The 15326-nt window shown below is 42.4% G+C and overlaps 1 protein-coding gene across 1 annotated transcript in view; it reads right to left on the minus strand.

Moving 5' to 3' along the window:
• LOC117883183 (solute carrier organic anion transporter family member 1C1-like) overlaps positions 1-14630 on the minus strand; it is a 39317-nt gene extending 24687 nt beyond the window's left edge. The window contains exons 1-6 of the mRNA XM_034782273.1: positions 14189-14630; positions 5003-5148; positions 4248-4389; positions 4047-4179; positions 2651-2781; positions 1737-1883 (exon numbers count right to left, since the gene is read on the minus strand). Coding sequence (XP_034638164.1) covers positions 1737-1883; positions 2651-2781; positions 4047-4179; positions 4248-4389; positions 5003-5113 — 664 coding nt within the window. The 5' untranslated portion in view covers positions 5114-5148; positions 14189-14630. The remainder of the gene's footprint in view (positions 1-1736; positions 1884-2650; positions 2782-4046; positions 4180-4247; positions 4390-5002; positions 5149-14188) is intronic.
• Positions 14631-15326: the final 696 nt, after the last annotated feature.

A 15326-nucleotide genomic window follows, 5' to 3' on the forward strand; every position in this document is an offset into this window, starting at 1 on the left:
CTCTTAATTAATTGGCCTCTCAGAGTTGGTAAGACAACTCCCACCTGTTTATGCTCTCTGTATGTGTGTGTATATATATCTCCTCAATATATGTTCCATTCTATATGCATCCGAAGAAGTGGGCTGTAGTCCACGAAAGCTTATGCTCTAATAAATTTGTTAGTCTCTAAGGTGCCATAAGTACTCCTGTTCTTCTTTTTAATATAACTCAAATTGTGTAGCTTAGATCGTAGTGTAGACCTGCCCTTAGTAGCCAAGCCAGACAAAGGCGGGCAAGTGGAAATGTGAGCACACAGAGGTGAAGTTACTTGACCAAGGTCACACACACAGATTTGTGGTCAAAATTCAACGATAGCTTTGAGTGGAATTTTTTCAATTACAGGACAATACTTATTAGGCATTAATATGGCATGGATGAGTCTTGCTCATCAGATATGCAGAAGAGTATTGGAATGAGATACTGGAATCAATACGTGGAATTTACATCCTGCAGGAAATCCAATATTTCAGCATTTGGTTTAATCCCAAATTGGGATGAAATGTCAAAGTATCAAAACTTTTAATGGAATGAAAAGTTATGAAAATTTTCAACTCAGAAATGAAACATTTCAGGATTCCCAAATCAAAAATTTTGTTTCAGTTTATTGACCCAAAAGAAAATGTTTAGTTTCAGGTTGAGTCATTATTCGTCTCTGAATCTGTCTGAGCTGCCAGAGTGCCTCAAGGACATTGTAGTTGCAAGTCCCACATGCCCCTAATGGACCTGCTCCTACATTTCCCTGATGAACCATGGTCCTTCCCTGTGGCTGCGGGACTAGTGGGACTTTTGGACCAGTCCTAATTAGAAAGTTCTAAGGTGATCATGAGTATCTTGGTAAACTGAAGTAGGGAATTAGTGGCTTTTGTACAGCCCCATTCTGCATATTCCACATCTTTCTATCTATAATTTTTATTTCCTCATCCCCAAGTGAAGACTGTTTTCAGTGGCTTTAGGTAAAGTATCATCTAGTAAATTCCTCCTGAGATTAGTATATTATATTGATATTTCCATGGCCAGTTTATGCGCCATCAAATTTATTCTGGGCAATTGCTTAGCCATGCATCAGTTACACATGAGTTTGGTATAATATTTCAAGGTACTAAACTGGTTATGAATGAGTTGGGAGTCTTTCTCTGCCGGTCAACAAGCAATCCTGCTTCCAAAGAAATGCCCATTGATTGGAAATGACATCCTGGCAGTTGGTTGAATATGTCCCTCCCTGACACTGGTGACTTTACATCAGTTGTGCTAGGTGTCAAAACTCAAAGTGCCAGCTGCAAGTTTTCTGAAAGCTTTTAATAAAATGTTTAAAGTATTATTATTAAAGTGAATTATTTGGGGAAGGGTGGTTAGGAAGAATTTGTTCCCTAAAGCAATGACAGTCTGTGGGTCTAGAGACGCACATGGCTCTTCATGGCCCCCATGTACCACTCGCAGGGTAAGTCTCTGATTATGCTCCACTTGTTCGGTCAGCCAACAAACTGGGCCATGTTGCAAGACACCCTGAGGCGGAGGAAAAGGTGCTATTTGGAACTCTTTTCCAAAGATAAGCATGGAACTTGCTCAGCATTCCACTCTTACCATTGTAAGGTGAGGAAAGAATACAGAATATTGAAAACTGAACACTGTTCTAGTTTTGATGCAGAAATGTTTAAAAGATTGATTTGGGAATTGATATTGTACATTAATTTATTACCTATGTAAAATGCTGAGTTTTCTTCTTTGGCAAAATCATCAACATATGACACCCCCAGTGGCATAATAGGTGCTTCACCAATTCCACGTAAAAGGTTTCCCATCAGTACAAAGATCCACAGATAGGAGCTTGCTGCTTTTTCACATCCTGTAGGCAATACATATTTACATTTTTGGAAACAGTGGTTTCAGAAGAACTTATTTTCAACAGAAATGAAATGGTGCCTTTTGAACAATTTGGAGAAAAAACATCCATAATAGATTTAGTTACTGTCTGTTTTCTTCACAATCTGCTATATCTTGTGGGGTCCATTTTGTAGCCAGCCATTCAAGAGAAAATCTTGGGTGTTCTGATGCAATATCATAATATTTTGACAGGATCCAGTGATACGATGAAAAATATCATTAGATTGCAAGGGGATGACATTTTGCTGGCCACAAAAATGTGGGGGGAGCAGTAATCTTGCAAGCAGGATGTCCCAATAATAGGCCTGATTGTGCAATGCTTACTCACATTGGTGAGCATTTACTCAGACAGGTCGTCTCACTGAAATCAAGGCACTTAAGTACGTGTTTAACTTTAGGCACCTACTTAAGTGCTTTGTTTAATCTGGACAATAGATATGTTTTCTTTGGATATTCTGCCTCAGACGTTAGTGGAATTACAGAAGGTTGAATATGTATATAAATAACAAGAGATTAGAATCTGGATAATAGGAGTTCTACACTTAGCTCTTTCTATTTGTTCCTCAATATATATACACGGCTTCCATTAACTTTGGGGGATGGGACAGAGGGGAGGGGTGATTGGAGAACATACTTCTTAGTGGTTTTAATATTATACTTTCCAATAAAAAAATAATATATAAAATGAAGTTAACCAAGACCGAGTCCAATCACAGAGCTTTTGCTTACCAGAATTTTTCAACTCTCTAGTCATTTCCATAGCATCTAAAGTTGGATGATGTAAAGGTAATGGTAGAGAACATGCTGATAAACTTGTAGAAGAGTTGTCCTCTGTAAGTGGTATTCTTTCATAATTATAACTGGAAAATAATGGTGTAAGATGTAGCTGAAATATACATGACTCATCTTTTACGAAAATTGTACATAAACTTGGTGCTCATGGAATTACTTTGTCTATTATATGAAGGCAGAGTTGATAGACAAATAGCTGTGGCTTGGGTGAGTCACAGCTTAGTGCTTCTCCAAAGAGAAATGATAGCTGTTGATGCACCTTCATATGGGACTGTAATGCTGTCCCCTTGCTAAGAGATGTGAATGGTTGCACATCCCTTAAGCCAACCCTGGTCACAGGAATTTTAAACTCAGTTGTGACCACTCACATTCCAGTGTCTGGTGTGGCTGCACATTCAAATAGCTGTATGTTTTTATCTGGAGACTTCATTCAGAGGAGTCAAGAAGAGACGACCAGATGTTGTTGGTGTTCGGTAGTGTTCAGGGTTTCCACATACTGACAGCCATGTTGTTATTTTTACAGCATCTGGGATTTAGTATAGTACAGTGGCAGCTTCTAATAATGTGATGAAAGACAATATGGTCCATGGCTTGTTGCCACCCTCCCTCTGGATATTACATTTGCATTGTGAGGAAAGGTTTATCTTTCAAAGCTCTACTGAGAGCATGGATTAAATCAATACACCCCTCACTGGGCAGTGCCATGCAATTCTCAGAGACTGCTGGCCCTCTACAATTCCACAAGCAGAGTAGAGATTAGGGCCTTTTCTGCTCTGTGGTCCACATAGCCCCACTCAGTATCCCTACTCAATCTTTCTTTTATGGTAGTTCCTCCCTGGCTAGCCCTGTTCTGGGAAGAAACAAGCCTCTCCCTTTGGCATGTTGGGGAGGAACTGCTTTCCATTATGTCATTCCTTCAGTGCCCTGGTTGTAATATATGGCAGTTGTGGGGATGGGAAAGGGGCAGTGCCTCATACAGCACCCAGAAATTAGTTCTTTCTGGCAGCTGTGTACGGTGACCATTGAAAAAGAGGACTGTTCCATTAGGATCTGTTGGCTAGTTCTAGATCCAAATAACATTCTCTGAACATGGAGTTCTGGCTGCCCCAGTACCACAGAACCAGGTAGGCTCAGAATAGGGCCTTCAGTAAGTCAGAGAGTCAATGAATGCTAAAATATCATGCCCTACCCTGCTACTGAAACCATCCAATCTTTGGGGGAAACTTTAATTTGTCAAACCAGATCTTCAGCTTTTATCTCAAGTTACTGAAGAAAATATGCTTCAGAAGTTGGAGTCTAAATGGTGCATAATGTAATAATCAGCCATATTTACCGTCCCATTAGGAAATGAGGCATCACTGATAAAAATGTTCCAAATGACATGATGAGACATCCAGCAGCAATTACTTTGGGCCGGTGAACCTTTGACCCAAGATAGCTCACCAGTATCATCACCATTAAGTTACCTGAAGAGATAAACAAACTGTCCATTAAAATGCTCATCCTTTTTGCTTCCAAAGGGAAAGATACATACCTATCTCAAAGCTGCCATCAATGATGCCAACAACTGACGATGAAATTTCAAATCTCCTTTCAATTTGAGTTGACATACTCTTCATGTAGCTTCCAGAAAATCCTTTGGCAAAAAAGGAGAAAGCTAGTGCCCCAAGAAATATCTGAAGAAAAGGAAATTGAGTTGATTAAGAACCATCTTTCCTCAGTGATTGGATGGCTCAGGGGATAGGGAACGAAATACAGACACTAAATGTGTTGTTTGGGTAAAACCTCCTTTCAGTTGTTTTCCTTCAGTCAACAGAGTTTACTTTATAATTAGGCTGGCCTTCAAACTCTCATGCTTTGCAACGAAATATGTTGAGCTTCAGCTCCACTGTTTCTATGTGCAATCTGAGAAGGGCTGCTAGCCACAGCGGGGAATGCATTCCCTGCCTACATTTTAGTCTTTGCTGTTGCTTTTCCTGGCAAGGGTTTTCTGTGTAAAGCTATTTAAATGCAATAATAATAATTAATGTAGCCATAGTTACTGTTATTATTACCACTCTGTATATTTCTAACGCACTCATTTCCAAGATTCAGCCTGATCCAAAGTCCACTGAAAACTTCCACTGACTTCACTGGGCTTGGGCTCAGACCATAAAGCAGTAACATTTCCTGAACTTTAATAAATAGGGTGAAGTACTAGCACACTGAACTCAGTGAATATTGATAAAATGTCAAACCACAGTTTTCAATGCTTTTTAGCAATTTAAGGTTGAGCTGTGGTCTTTATACCTTTAACTTAGAAAAATAAGGATACATTCTCTTGACAGGAAGTGCTCCAATACTTCTGTCCAGGAAAGGTGGATTGTCTTTAGATTGGTCAGGAATCATTCTTGTTTCCATGGTGTTGCTCTTCTAGATTGGATATATACGTCTTCCTGTTTGGAAAAAAGTGTGAGTTATTATTTATATGGCAATCGCATAATATCTGTTCAATATCTTCATCAATGATTTAGATAATGGCATAGAGAGTACACTTATAAAGTTTGTGGATGATACCAAGCTGTGAGGGGTTGCAAGTGCTTTGGAAGATAGGATTAAAATTCAAAATGATCTGGACAAACTGGAGAAATGGTCTGAAGTAAATATGATGAAATTCAATAAGGACAGATGCAAAAAACTCCACTTAGGAAAGAACAATCAATTGCACACATACAAAATGGGAAATGACTGCCTAGGAAGGAGTACTGCGGAAAGGGATCTGGAGGTCATAGTGGATCATAAGATAAATAAGAGTCAACAGTGTAACACTGTTGCAAAAAAGGCAAACATCTTTTTGAGATACATTAGCTGGAGTGTTATAGGCAAGACACAAGAAGTAATTCTTCCACTCTCCTCTGCCCTGATTAGGCCTCAACTGGAGTATTGTGGCCAGTTCTGCATGCCACCTTTCAGGAAAGATATGAACAATTGGAGAAAGTCCAGAGAAGAGCAATAACAATGATTAAAGATCTAGGAAACATGACCTATGAGGGAAGATTGAAAAAATTGGGTTTGTTTAGTCTGGAGAAGAGAAGACTGAGGGGGGACATGATAACAGTTTTCAAGTACATGAAAGGTTGTTACAAGGAGGAGGGAGGTAAATTGTTCTCGTTAACCTCTTAGGATAGGACAAGAAGCAATGGGCTTAAATTCAGCAAGGGAGGTTTAGGTTGGACATTAGGAAAAATTTCCTAACTGGCAGGGTAGTTAAGCACTGGAATAAATTTCCTAGGGAGGTTGCGGAATCTCCGTCATTGGAGATTTTTTAAGAGCAGGTTAGACAAACACCTGTTGGATGGTCTAGATAATACTTAGTCCTGCCATTAGTGCAGAGGACCGACTAGATGACCTCTTGAGGTCCCTTCCAGTCCTACGATTCTATGATTCTATTATTAAAAGCATGCATGGTGCTTTATAGACAAGTAAGATGACACTACCCTGCCACCAAATGTTTACTAGAGTTGTTCAGAGAAACTTCTAACCATATTCTGTCAAAATATGAAATTCCATTGAAATCAAACTACTTCAATTTGGGAAGAAGACCGAAAAAAAGATTCGACCATGTCAGAATGTCCTGTTTCAACATTTTTGGAACAAAATGTTTTGATTTTTATATTAGTTTTCTTTTTTTAAAAAAAAAATCATATTATTTTATGTATCATGATTTAATAAAAAATAAAAACCAACAAAACATTTTTGTTGAAATGAAATGTTTCAATTGATCCAAAACTTTTGGGGAACTGAGGTGCGGGGAATTTTCTTTTGCAGAGAATTTTAAAATTTTCAGTTTTTGTTCCAATTCAGAAAATAGCAAATTTCAAAATCTGAAAGTCCTTCATAAATGGAACTTTTGTCCTCAGCACAGCTGTAGTATATGCAGATTAAAGGCATTATCCTGCAAAAATGTATGCACATGATGAATGTTAGTCTATTAACTTCAGTAGCACTATCTGTGTGAGTAAAATTACTCATGGGCATAAGTGTTTGCAGGATCAGGCCCAAAATTAGACAGATAACTATAAACAATGGCAGAGGTGGAAAGGAGACAATAAAACAAGGGGCACTGATATCCCAGTCATAAAATACCATAGTGAAAGATGCCTAAACTAGATTGAAAAAGAGCACACTGCTACTCAAGGAGTATTTTTCACAATATGTTTCATGTGAGGCTAATACCTGGAAGCCTATTTTAATGTTGCTGTAAAACCGTTTTTTTAAAGACTCAGATAGAAGGGTGCTCTTCACCAAATGGGATGGTCTGAGCTACCCAAATCAGGGGAAACTACAGTGAACCTGAAAGGAAATGCTGACCCAAAATCACAGAATCATAGGGTTTGACAGGGCTGGCTTTACCATGAGGCAAACTGAGGCAGCCGCCTCAGATGCCAGACTGTGGGGGAGTGCCACTAGGACCCAGAAAACTGTCTCTGCTGCTGGTGCATATGTAGTCTCTCTGCTTTAGATACACAGAGATGGTGGAGTGCTGTGCTGGAGGACGGAGGGCGCAAGAGACATAACAGACAGACAGGAGAAAAGGTGAGAGGGAATAACAGAAAGCAGCAGAAGCTGCAGGGACAGAGAGGAGGAGGAGCCTCTTATGTACCTCTCTAGCATCCCCAGGAACCTGGACTGATTAACACCAGCTTCTCAGAGAGCTTCCTGTTTCCTGCTGCTTCCCTGAACCCACTTGAGAAGAACAGGCAGTCAACTGAAGTAGTAGGAGCCAGTTAGGCCTTTAAGACGCTGATATTTTCCTTCACTCAGGCCCTGCTACTAGCCTGCTTATTTGTTCCTTTCAACTGAGTGTTGAGAGCCACTATAGCTGGCACATAACAGCAGTCATGAGTGAAAGAAGAAAACGCCCCTCTAGGGCAGCATTCAGAAAAAGAAAAAGCAAAGGAAGCTTTTCTATCTAAGTGGGAAGGATCTCTCGTGAGATACATAGACACAAATGTTCACGGTGAGCCTTCCGGCCCCAACGATGATGTGAGTGGTGAGGAGATGCCTGATCTTCCAGTTAGTCAGAGTGAAGGTGATCTGGCAGCTACTGCAGCATCCATATCTCCATCTCAAATGGATGTAACCATGCACATTCCTGAAGAAAAGTGTAGATCAGAGAAGAGTGTGGTGGAGACACAAGAAACAGCTGCTGCTGAGTTTAGTTCCTTAAGTCTAGATGATCCGGGACTGTGCACCGACTTGAGCAGTAGCTTGAGGGACTTCCTTGTACTGCATGGGCCACAGCAAGTGAAAAACTTCATGTTCCCCAAAGACAATGAAAATAGAAGTTTCCATCCAACACATTACTGGCATGAAATCCCAAATGGTGACAAAGTGGCTTATGTACTCAAAAACCCAGAATGCTCCATACTGGTTTTGTTGAAAACTCTTCCAGTCTAATGTTCCAGCCACATTGGGTCCTACAGGAACAAAGGACTGAAAAAATCTAGCTAGAAATCTGGAATGCCATGAGAAGGCAGCAAATCACCAGAGAGCATTCCATAGGTGGAAAGAGCTTGAGATGAGACTAAGGTTAAAGGCCACCATACATGGTCAGCATCCAGAGAAGATTGCATCAGAGCTCTTTACTGGAAAAATGTTCTGAAAAGGCTCATTGCCATTGTGAGAATGCTTGCTACCCAAAACCTAGCACTGCGTGGCACTTCAGATCAGCTGTATGTGCCAAACAATGGAAACTTCCTTAAAATTATGGAGTTGATGGCTGAGTTTGATGCTGTACTCCAGGAGCATCTAAGAAGAGTCACCACCCAAAAAATGCACACACACCACTACCTTGGAAAAACAATTCAAAATGAGATCATACAGTTACTGGCAACAAAAGTCAAACAGAAGATTGTGGCAGATCTGAAGTCAGCAAGATATTACTCTGTTATTCTGGACTGCACACACCTGACATCAGCCATACAGAACAAATGACTTTAATGGTGCGTTTTGTAGCAACAACAGAACCTAGTGAAAATGTTCCTGCAACGGTGACTGTCAGAGAACATTTTCTAGAATGTATTGACATTGATGATACTACAGGAGCTGGTATGACAAATGTGCTTCTTAAAAAGCTGGAAGATATGGGAATTGCGATAGCTGACATGAGAGGTCAGGGCTACAATAATGGTGCCAACACGAGAGGAAAGAACAGATGAGTGCAGACACGGATCCGAGAGTTAAATCCTCGAGCTTTTTTTGTCCCATGCAGTTCTCATTCATTGAACTTGGTGGTCAGTGATGTAGCCTCAGTTTCTAGTGAGGCTGCTGAATTTTTTAATGTAATTCAAAGCATCTATGTGTTTTCCTTTGTATCAACTCATCAATGGCAATTTTTGAAGCAACATCTGGGAACATCCTCTCTGATACTGAAACCACTGAGTGCCACACAATGGGAAAGTTGAGTGGAGGCGATAAAGCCTATCAAACACCAAATTGGGAAGATAGATGATGCCATAGTTGCCATTGTGGAGGATAATGCTATGACAGGAACTGTTCATGGGAGAACAGTGGCATAGGGAAATGGAATCACCAGAAACATACATAACTTCAAATTTCTGTGTGGCTTAGTGTTGTGGCATGACATACTGTTTGAAATAAATGTTGTAAGCAAGAGACTCCAAGGTGTTGACCTTGATATATCTGGAGCAATGGAACAACTGGACAAAGCAAAGCCATACCTACAGTCTTACCGATCAGATGAGGAATTTCAAAACATTCTGAAGAGTGCACAGAAGTTGGCAGAGGAACTTCACACTGAAGCTATTTTCTCACCCATTCAAGAATACAAGAGTCACCGAAGAAGAAGACATTTTGCTTAGAGGCATGGGATAATCCCATAAGAGACCCCAAACAACAATTCAAAGTTGAATTCTTTAACCAGGTGCTAGATTGTGCAATACAGTCAGTTGAAGAATGTTTCATGCAGCTCAAGGAACACAGCAGTATATTTGGGATGTTGTATGATATTCCAGAACTCCTCACTATGCCTGAAGAAGACCTACACCAGCAATGCAGGGCACAAGAGACAGTTTTGACACATGATGACATGCATGATATTGATGCGAGTGATTTAGGTGATGAACTAAAAGCCCTTTCAAGATATATTCCAGAACAGCCTTTGGAGTTGATCCTGCTGAAATGTATGTGCACAAATAAGATGACCACCCTCTTTCCAAGTGCTTTTGTGTCTCTGCGCAAACTTTTAACACTTCCTGTAACAGTTGCCAGTGGAGACAGGGCCGGTGCTATCATTAAGGCAAACTAGGCAGGGCCTAGGGTGCTAAGATTTGGGGGCGCCAAAAAGTGGTGCCCCCAATTTTTTTTTACAGCGTTCCTACGCCCCCTCCCCGAGCGCGCAGTCACTGCTCCACTTCTCTCGCCTCCCAGGCTTGCAGCGCCAATCAGCTGTTTGGCGCCGCAAGCCTGCGAGGGGAGGAGAATTAGAGCAGGGGCGGTGTGCTCGGGGAGGAGGCAGAGCAGAGGTGAGCTGGGGTGGGGAGCTGCCGCGCGGCTCCCTGGGTGGGGGGGAGCTGTTATGGGGGGAAGGGAGGCGCCTCAGGGCGGGAGGGGGAGCTGCCACAGGGGGGTCGCCTCGGGGGGGGGGAGCTGCCGCAGGGCTGGAGGGGGGGCGCAAGGTGGAAGTTTTGCCTAGGGCGCAAAACTTCCTTGCACCGGCCCTGAGTGGAGAACACAGCTTCTCCAAGCTGAATGGGGTAGGTAGCAGAGCAGTACCATGACAGGAGTAGAATGGGAAGAAGGCAGAATTGAGACCTTTCAAAGTTTTGGCCCAAGCGAGGGGGTATGGGAGTGTCATTTAAGCTCCCCGCCTCAGGTGCCAAAATGTTGTGGTCTGGCCCTGGGATTTGATGAGGATTTTAACAAGTAACAGAGTTTAGGGACAAATTCTTTGCTGAGACCAATTGGTGTAACACCACTGAAGTCTTTTGAACAGTGCTAATTTGTACCAGTAGAGCATTTGACCCATGACACTTTTATCCATCTCCTGTATCTTAAATATACACAGGTCAAGGGTCTGATTTCAGAGATGCTACATTCTCATTAGGGGGATTTTTCAGAGGTGTCCCACTGCAGGCACAGTAAGGAAATTCAGTGCTTAGTTTTGGCTACGTAATGTCACATGGAACTTTCAGACTTTGCTGTAGGCAGACTTCACAGGGGTGAGGCAGTGTGGAATAGTGGACAGAGCACTGGATGGGTACCTGGTTTCTAATCCTAGCTCTGGCCTGTTGGGTGACTTTGGACAAGTCATGTTTCCCTTCTCTATGCCCCAGTGACCCCAAAAGGGGATAATGCTACTAACCTCCTTTGAAAAGTGATTTGAAAACCTAAGGACGAAATACACTATGTAAGTGCTAAATATGATTATTATAATGCCATTGACAGATTAGCTGCTCTGGCAACCTGGATCCATCACAAGTTTGCCATGCATCCCAATCTGGGCAACAATCAGGAGGATAATCAGTGCATATCTAACACACTACATAAGGACTATGCTAATATTCTTGAGCAGCAGCAGTCACCGCCCCCTGCCTTTCAGTCATCAGTGGGAAGTACCAAAGTACCAAGGAATTGATCATGTAGCTGCTGACATGGGTATGCAGCCTATCTCATTGACAGCAGGAGTATCAATTGTGAAAACTACCTATTTCCAGATATACAAGACGGGCACAATAATAATTATGAAGAATGGAAGTCTGTGATTTGGAAGGGGACCAGGATTCTGCATGGCAAAAAGCACTTGGGGAAGGCACAGGTCCACAGAGAGAGGAATTTTCAAAATGCAAATTACCTGAAAATGCCCATCTGCCTGCTCTACCCACCAGCACCTCATTGCCACATGGAAAAGACTCATTAGCATATGTTAATAGAGTCTGTGCACTCAGGATAGTGTAAGGGAAAATCAGGGACATTTCCAGAGAGGTGCTCAACATTCCAACACACACACGTCATGACTGAATCAACTGAAGTATTGGGCACAGAAGGTTCTGCATGGATCCTGGAGGTGATTCCGGACATTGTAATGCCAGTGAGGGTAAGAACTCCAAGAAAGATGAGAGATGAAGTTCTAGCTTAATGAGGGCAAGAATGACAGCACTTATCATGGATATTGCACACAGGGATGTATTTTATGGGTAAAGAACTCATTAGGTCCCTGCTGCCCACATGTATAATTTTCTGCTTCCCTTGTATAAATGCTGAAGTCTTATCCTAAACCAAGACCATTGCTGTCAATGCATATGACAGGCATGTTGAGGGCATGAAGTATTAATGGCATGTTTTGCCATACAGGTCAAATGAAAATTGGGAGAAGCTCAGTGATAGGTTGATTTGGAAACCACTAAAGTTGTGTCTGATAGGGAAGAGCCTTGCCCTAGATCTGCTCTTTTAGGACCCCAGATTAACTAGCACTTTGCTGCTGCATTCCTACCAAAACCTTTTGCTCCACCCAGTCCACCACTCCATACTACCATGGCACTGTTCCTCTAAGTGCCCATTGCACCCATCCCAGGCTAGTAGGGCACAGCTTGTAGTTTGTTCCCAGGGGCAGCTCTGTTTTTTGCCGCCCCAAGCACGTCAGTCAGGCAGCCTTTGGCGGCATACCTGCAGGCGGTCCGCTGGGCACGCAGATTCAGCGGCATTTCTGCGGGTGATCTGCCGGTCCCGCGCCTTTGGCGTACCTGCCACAGAATTGCCGCTGAAACCGCGGGACCGACGAACCTCCCACAGGCATGCCGCCGAAGGCTGCCTGACTGCCGCCCTCACAGCGACCAGCAGGCCGCCCCCCGTGGCCTGCCGCCCCAGGCACCCACTTGCTGTGCTGGTTCCTGGAGCCGCCCCTGTTTGTTCCATCTTTCAATCACTGCCCTTCCCTGCTCCCTGAACTCTCTTCAGTTGCGGATTGCCTAATGTCTTTTGCATATGTGTGCTCCTGTTTGGTTTCTCCTCTAGTCTGTGTCACTGACTCTCTCCTGCACAGAGTCACACACTCACAATCAGACCCATTGGCTGTTCCCTGCCCAGCTCTTCTGTGCCCTCACACAGAAGGTTATCACAGCCTAGCAGCTACCCTATTGAACCCCTCCCTGACCGCCTCAGAGCATGGCTCACCAGGATGTCCTGCGATGCCACCATGCCACCATAAGAGTCTAATGCTATTTGTTCTTTGTGTATTGAAATTATTGACATGATGGTTTGTGTTTTTTCAACTAAGGTGTCACTTCTTAGTGTTGTGTATGTAGCCTTAATTTTTCTAGGTTCTTTATATTTCACTCTAACAGCCATTGCTGAGGGTTATCCAGGCCAGTCACCACTGGGCCCTTTCATGAGGCCTAGCCAATTTCCACCATGTTCCTTCTTGCCTGCTCTTTCAATAGAGCCCTTGGAGGCTGTTCCAGTCATAAGGATGTTCACAGGCCTGCTCTGGCAGAGGGAGAAGGATATCGGTGCATTAACTTGCTCCTGCTAACTTAGTCATGCCCTTGCCATGAGTAGAACAGCAGCACGTGTTTGAGATCCTGGTAATCATTTTGGGGCTTCTGAAAAGTCAGGATGACTGACCAACCGCTTAACCATGTCCCTCTTCCGTTGCATTGTTCTGGTCTCCCAGCCCAGGGGTGACTTTTCTGAAAACTCCAGGAGTGCCCAGAAAGGCCAAAATTCACATCTGAGCCACCCAAAACCTCCAATTTCAGCAGTACTAGCTTTGGAAAATGTTGGTTTTAATGGCAATTGAAGAGGTGCTAATCATTAACAATTAGATATCAAATCCAATAAACATTCACAGTTTAGATCATTAATGTATTGTGTGTTCAAGCCTACTCTAGTCTTAATGAGACTTGAGCTGAAAAATGGAGTTCTCTAAAGCAAATGAACTTTGTGCCCTCTTATCTTTTTCTGACGATTAACTGTGTACAATATCTGACTCCTTTAGATAAATATCATTTAAATTGCATGACCGGATTTTCTTCTCTAAATGTTTAGTGCTATACTGCTAAACTAAGGATTCACCTTTAAATGATAACAAACATTAAACTCTATGTAGGCATTTTCCTGCTCTTCCTTGTGAGCCAGTAATATTTTTAGTGAGCAGTGTGTAATAATACAAATCCTGAGAAACTATTGAATCACTTGTGTAAACAAGTTTTTAAAATAAATCAGTGAAAACACCAGCTGTCCACAATCATTGTCCTTTTTTAAAAAAAGTATATTTTGGCTTTAGTTATATTGTGCCTTTGTATTTTGTGGATTTAAATAGTCTCTTCCATGTTTAAGCAAAACCAACAAACAAACCCAGTGTTACTTAGTGTTAAGTAGTCCCGTCCCCCCCCACCCCCATAGGTAGCATTTAATCATTTAAAAAAAAGGGGGGGGAGAAGCTGAGAAAGAAAGAGAGTGAGAAAGAGAACTTACTTGTGTCACTTCTGTGTCAGACCCTTTCTTCTCAGTGCTCGAGAGCTTTCTGCAGGATGCCAGTGTAACGTCACGGCAGGAGGGCTGCCTTCTTTAAAAGGTAGAGGATACTCCACAACATTCCTAAACCTCGGTGTTCTTTTTTACTGTGATTTCAAAACTTTTCCAAAGCCTCTGAGGCAACAGCTTTCCAAAAAAAAGGCAGATTTCTTGCAGAGTCACTGATTTGGCATTCTGCCTTCTAGAGCGCTACTGGTACCAGCCTCTCACAGAAAAAAACCAACATGTTTTCCTCATTATTTTTTTTACAGAGTAAATGCTAAAGCTGGACTAAAAACCTTTCACACTGAAAATCTGATAGCTGTTTGGTGGCCTGTGTGAAAGGAATTTGAGGGTAAAGGCTCAGTTTCTAAACGAGTGTCCACATCACTTTATAAACATCACAACTTGCATTAATTGATGCCCTTGCTGAGAGTCTCAGTAGAGAAGCCAAGGACTGAAATATTTCTAGGGACTGAACTAACCCTTAACATCTAGAGATCCTGGTACCTGGTACAGCCCCTTTGTGCCACACCCTTGGCACAAAGGGGCAGTAAATTTGCCCTAATTGGGAGCTGAAGAAAAGGGAGTGTGCCTAGAAAAGAGGGCATGGCTGTAACTCAGGAAGTTATTGGCTAGCATAACAGTCCCAAGTGAGTGTTAGAGCAGCTCTGAGGCTGCTCTAACTTACTCCAGGGACCAAATTGGGGATGCAGGAAACACAAAGGTGGTCCCCCTTTGTCCTCTCATAGGCACTGTGCTAACTCCAGCTCAGCCAGACACAAGGATGTATCCCATTATGTGTAGCTAATATGGCTCTCTCACATACACAAAACCCCACACACCTGCCCTGTTTAGAACGTCAGCTCTCAAATCCAGCAGAGCTCATACATTCTTTGAACCAGCTATCAGCATGCTTCTGTTGAGTGGAAGCGTGTGCTATGCAAATACAGATACTGAGCTGGAAGCCATTCTAGCTCTTACTAAAAGACTATCAGGGAAACAACATTTTAACAAGGCATGCAACAGCCTGGTGCTTACTTTTGTCAGAAGCTAGAGAAAATTGAACCACAAACATTGATTTTATTTCCAATTTAGC

This window comes from Trachemys scripta, chromosome 1, assembly GCF_013100865.1.
Source record: "Trachemys scripta elegans isolate TJP31775 chromosome 1, CAS_Tse_1.0, whole genome shotgun sequence".
NCBI lineage: Eukaryota > Metazoa > Chordata > Testudines > Emydidae > Trachemys > Trachemys scripta.